This window comes from Nicotiana tabacum, chromosome 5 (genome assembly GCF_000715075.1).
Source record: "Nicotiana tabacum cultivar K326 chromosome 5, ASM71507v2, whole genome shotgun sequence".
In the NCBI taxonomy this organism is placed as follows: Eukaryota; Viridiplantae; Streptophyta; class Magnoliopsida; order Solanales; family Solanaceae; genus Nicotiana; species Nicotiana tabacum.
The window spans coordinates 131,472,274-131,478,006 of record NC_134084.1 but is presented as its reverse complement, the minus strand read 5'-3'; the positions used below and the strand labels follow the sequence as shown (position 1 = coordinate 131,478,006).

The 5,733-nt window shown below is 40.8% G+C and overlaps 1 protein-coding gene across 1 annotated transcript; it reads right to left on the bottom strand.

Annotated features, from left to right (window-relative positions):
* Positions 1–4,477: 4,477 nt before the first annotated feature.
* Positions 4,478–5,371, bottom strand: LOC142180972 (uncharacterized). Its single transcript, XM_075253080.1, has one exon. It carries the CDS (start codon positions 5,369–5,371, stop codon positions 4,478–4,480), a length of 894 nt encoding a protein of 297 aa, XP_075109181.1.
* Positions 5,372–5,733: the final 362 nt, after the last annotated feature.

The following is a 5,733-nucleotide window of genomic DNA, read 5'->3' as shown; positions in this document are numbered from 1 at the left end:
CCTCGTGGGAATTGGATAGAAGTAGATTACCATCATTACTAGTTAAATTCTTTTAACCCAACTATCCTAATTTGCTTGCACGTAGGAGACCACGCCATCAATAAAAGTACTAAGAAGACTTTATAGCATATGTATATCCATAAACCAAAGGTTCAAGCACCTCGTTCTAGAAAGTCCCTTCTTTTCTATCATTGGCTTAAGCTCTATTCAGCTAGAATTCTTTCTCAATGCAAATTTGTGTCCTATCCAAACAACAAACTTTCTTCTTCGACTTTAGGTAGGTTATTTTAGGAAGAAAATACGCTGCATTGATACTCCTGCCCTACTGAAATACAAATTCCTTTCCCACCGATTCCTATAAAAGGGCTACCAACCCAATTGGTTTTGACCACAAACCAATATCGAGTTCCTCTCCTAGTGAAACACAAGTTCCTTCGCCAGTGTGGCCTATAAAAAGAGGTGCATCGAACCCAATTTTTCTATCAGAACTTAGCCTCTAGTTTCACAGTTTCTTCCAAGTCCTCCTTCTTGATTTCTTCTTTGACTGCTAGCACTTGTTCTCAAATACCGAAGATCGCCTACTTCGAACGGTGTGTCCGATGCTGCTGGTATTCTCTATCGCTGCTTGTTTCTAGCTGCTCATCGTGTTGTCGTCCATGTTTCTTGTGCGTGACTGGTTGGAACTGCCGGTGTCGGATACTCAACGACTTAGTTCATGGTCGAGATAGAGATTAATGAGGCTCCTTATTTTCAACTTCTCTTTCCATGCCAATTTGTTTTAGTTAACCTTTCATTTACTGATCATGCTAACTCTCTATTTTTTTATGGAACGTGAGGTCTGGAGAAGTCTTACTTGTGCACCAACAGAGCTGAATGCCTCCCTCTATCATAGTCAACAAATCCAAAAAGCGGGAACTGCAAACAGAAGCTACTGTAATCTACATGAAGATAGCAGCAAGCCGTACGACGAATTGAAGCGTCTCGTCATCCATATTGATACTTACAGTTGAATTGAAGCTTTACACCGTCGACACCATCATATAGCATCAAAATCTTTATGACGTTGGGACCAACTTACATCATGCCGAATTAAAGCGTCATGCTACTAGTACCATACCAGCAGAAACTTCGTGCTATTAGCACCAAGGGCTCCATAATTTATTTTTTTGCAGGTTTTTAATAAATCGCAAGACGTCTGATATCAGTAAGAACATGCACGAGATGTCACAATGATTTGCAGCGGAACACTCGTCTCTTTGTTGCGGCCTAGTGCGAGAGACACATGAAGTGTCCTTTCGGCCTCGGAGATTAAACCCCTACTTTTGGAGGCTCAAAGAGACCATATTTTATCATTGGCGAGCACAAAAACATGTACCACATGGCATAGTTGCAGGCCGGCGAGGAAGACAACTAGAATAGGCCTTTCCAACTTCGGCAAGCAAGCACCTAGCGCATCTCTGCTGCTTTGACTTCATAGCATCTCATGCTCTCATTAAAAAAAATTGTATCTCGACCTAGGAGTGTCCAAACTAAAATGCGCTTGATTCTACAGAATCACAACTTTCACCACAGCATCATATCCAAAACTTAGGGCCAAATTTCATCAGGACAGGTCGGAATGAACTTTCAAAGGCGATGCACAAGTCTGTCATTTCGTCTTCACAGCACTGCATGTTATCATTGGGACGCACATATATCAAGTTAGGAATGTTCAAATTTCTAGCCGTCTGTGCCATTGGAAATAATACCCAGAGATAAGGAAATACCCAAAATATCATGGAAGGAGTCCTAGCATATTATCCGTAGCAATAATTTGAAATTGACTCATCTGTCTGCCAAACTTGCTATTCAGCTTTGTGCGCATTTATGGAAAAATTTGTATCTCGATCTATGTGTGTCGGAAATATGATCCATCTATGTCTCTGGAAAGAAAACTACAATTTTTGCAACACTTGAAGATATCATGGACGAACTTCTTTAGGATTGCCCGCAACAGCAGTTTGAAATTGCTCCTAACATCTACCGCACTTGCTTTTCAGACTTGCGCACTTTTGTAGAAAACTTCATATCTCAAGCTTTGGGTGTCAGAATCGCGAGCCGTTTGTGTCATTAAAAAGAAAACACAGAGAGAAAGAAACCTATATCACTGCATAATTCCTTTTAGACTGGCCGCAATAATTTCTCGAATTCGTTTAGGTGTCTGTCATGCATTTATTTCTACTTTGCGCACTCTTGTTGAAAGATTCATATCTCGAGCTAGGAGACTCCAAGTTGTGATCCGTTTGTGCCGTTAGAAAGTACACTCATAGAGCTGCAATACATATGAGTTTTGTGGCAGAACCCCTTCCGAGCTACAAAAAGAAAATTCTCAAAGTTCACCTAGCTTCAGTAACTTTCAGATTCGTGTAGTTCCAGCGAAAAAAATCATATCTTGAGCTATAGGCCTCCAAATTACAAGAAGTTTCTGTTGTTACAAACTAGACATCCAAATATACAACATATAAAATGTTAGGAGCAGAATGTATTCAAGATGGACTGCAGTAGTTTTCCAAAGTCGAACTCGTCGTCTGTCGAGCTTTCTTTCCAGCTCTATGCTCTCTGAGTTGTCGTACAAATATATATTTTTTTTCTTGAAATTGACTCTACAATATTGCATGTAGTAGCTTTGGCTCTATGTATCCCAAATCTTATCTCTTCATTTATTTCTTTTGTAGACTCGCAAAGAAGCTCAAAGAGTCGGGATATCAGACCGAGGTGTCATAAAAGATGTGGAGCCACCCCTTCACCGACTATTGCACTTGATTTATTGATAGTCTTGAAGCTCATCAATGGAGGCTCCCATGGTGATTGGGACCTTCAGCCTATAATTGAGGATGACATCAAATGTGGAGATGTCATATAGACTTGGAAAAGCATTTAGATGTGTCAGCAACAAAGCCTAGTTTACGATCATCTTCATGATTTAGGCTTTTGTATAGAAAAATGACTAATTCCTGTTGTCTATACATTTTTAGATGTATCAAATTTTGTACTATTGAAGCAATAAAACATCTTTTACACTTCAACGCAAATTGTCTCGTTTTCCTCATAGATATGTGCCGCTACACTTGGAAGAATTAATGTAATGATCCGATGATGCCAAACTTTTATTTTTTTTAAAACTCATGCGACTGAACTTAGAATGAAACTCTAAGCTACCTATGTACCTCGGTGAAGAGGATCAAGTCATAACGTAGTTTAGAGGGATGAGTTTTTTTTTTGGTCTTGACTTTTGCCTAGGCCGCCTCTTTCGAGGTTTTCAACCTAGCAGACTCTTTTTTTTGGCCGTACATAGTTTAGACTCATGCGAGCCAGAAGTATAGCAACGTGCAGTTTAAGCTCATGCATCAAGGAGTGTCATAACTTGCAGTTTAGGCTTGTACGTCGAGAAACGTCATGACTTGCAGTTTAGGCTCGTACATCGAGGAGCGTCATGACTTGCAGTTTAGGCTCATGCATCGAGGAGCATCATGACTTGCAGTTTAGACTCGTACGTCGAGGAGCGTCATGACTTGTAGTTTAGGCTCGTACGTCAAGAAGCGTCATGACTTGCAGTTTAGGCTCATGCGTCGAGGAGCATAGGTGACTCTCATGGGAAGTACTGCTTCAGAAATTTTCCGTTGATCGGACCAACTCTGAGACCAACCTTATCGACAATTTTGTATGCGCCACTTGAATAGGCTTCCTTCACAACATATGGCCTATCCCATTTTGAGGTAAACTTGTCGCATATGCATTTGTTAAGGATTATGGGTCGTCGAACAGCTAGGACTAAGTCTCCCACTTGGAATGATCGTGGCCGCACTTTCTTGTTGAAGGCTCTAGCTAGTCGAGCTTGATAACACTCTAATTTTTGTTGCGCTTCCAATCTTTTCTCATCCAATGCCTCTAACTCTTCTAGGTGAAGTTGAGCATTCTCTTCGGACGTGAGCCCTTCTTGGATTTCTATCCGTAATGATGGAATCTGTTGCTCCAATGGCAAGACTGCTTCTACGCCATATACCAAAGAGTAAGAAGTTGCTTGTGTAGCAGTTCTGAAGGTTGTCTGGTATTCCCACAAAGCTTCACCAATTCTCTCATGCCAGTCTCTCTTGTTCTTTGAAACAACTTTCTTCACAAGGTTACCAAGCATCTTATTAAAAGCATCAGCAAGGCCGTTAGCAGGTGCATTGTACATTGAAGACTTATGTTATTTGAAACTGAACTTCTCGCATATACTCTTCACGAGCTTGTTGTCAAATGCCATTCCATTATCAATAATTATGTATCTTGGTATGACGTACCTAAAAATTATATATGACTTGATAAAATCGACAACGGTTTCCTTTTTCACCTCATTGAGTGGAACAGCTTCCCCCCATTTAGAGAAGTAGTCCGTAGCGGCCAATATGTACATCTGTCCCTTTGATGACTTTAGAAGTGGTCCAACAATATCAAGTCACCATGCATCAAAAGGCCATGAAGCTACAGTTGGGTGAAGAGGCTCTGGATATTGGTGGATGTAGATGGCATGAAATTGACACGCTTGACATCTTTTGGAATGATGCATGCAATCCTTCACCATTGTCGCCCAGTAGTAGCCCATCCTCTTGATGTGAAAATGGAGCTTGGAACTAGATTGGTGTGCTCCACATGAGCCAGAATGTGCTTCCTCCATCGCTTGGTGGGCTTCTTCTTTGTCAAGACATCGCAAGAATAGTCCTTCAAAAGAGCGGCAAAACAATATCCCCTTATAGAAGATGAATCGTGGTGCTCTTTGTTTGATGTATGTTCTTTGTGATGGATCTTCAGGTAACTTTCCATGTTCAAGGTACTCTATCAGTGGTTGCCTCCAATCTTCTTCTTCAATCACTCGAATAGACGTGTGATGGATTTTGTTGATTTGAAGATCTAGAAGTCTAGAAATAACCCATTGATGACACACGTATACCTTTGTCGACTCATTCTCTCCAAGTGCCATCGTCGTAGCCAAGTTATCCAAAGCATCAACCTTGCGATTTTCTTCTCTTGGGACGTGGTTTAAGAACACTTGGTCTAATTTTTTAAGTAAACCAGAAGCATATTGATGGTATGGCGATAGATCTTCCTTCTTTTCCTCGTAACTCCCCAAAAGTTGGTTGATGATCAGCTTAGAGTTGTCGTAGATATCCAACTGTAGAATCTTTATTTCTAATGCCATTTCGAGATCGATGATCAAAGCTTGGTACTCTGCGGCATTGTTGGAGCATGTTTCACCTAAAACAAAGGAGAATGGCAATACTTGTCTTTCTGGAGAGATCAATACAACACTTGCCCCCGCATCATTACAACATGCAGATCCATCAAAGAACATTGTCCATGGTGGCAATTCTTTGATGAACAAAACGTCTTCATCTGGAAACTCATCCGAAAGCTCCGATTCTATCGGAAGAGGGTGATCAGCCAGAAAATTGGCTAGTGCTTGTCCTTTCACAGCTTTTGAGGTGTGTTTGTGATCTCATATTGGTTAAACAATATGGACCATCTTGCTCGGCGTCCAGAAAGAATAGGTCGAGTCATCACAAACTTCACGGGATCTGCTCGAGAGATGAGTTTGATGGTGTATGCTTCAAAATAATGCCTTAGCTTCTTTATTGCATAAAGTAACGCTAAGCATATTTTCTCAATAGGCGTATAGTTCAACTCAGCTCCTATCAAAATTCGACTAAGGTATTA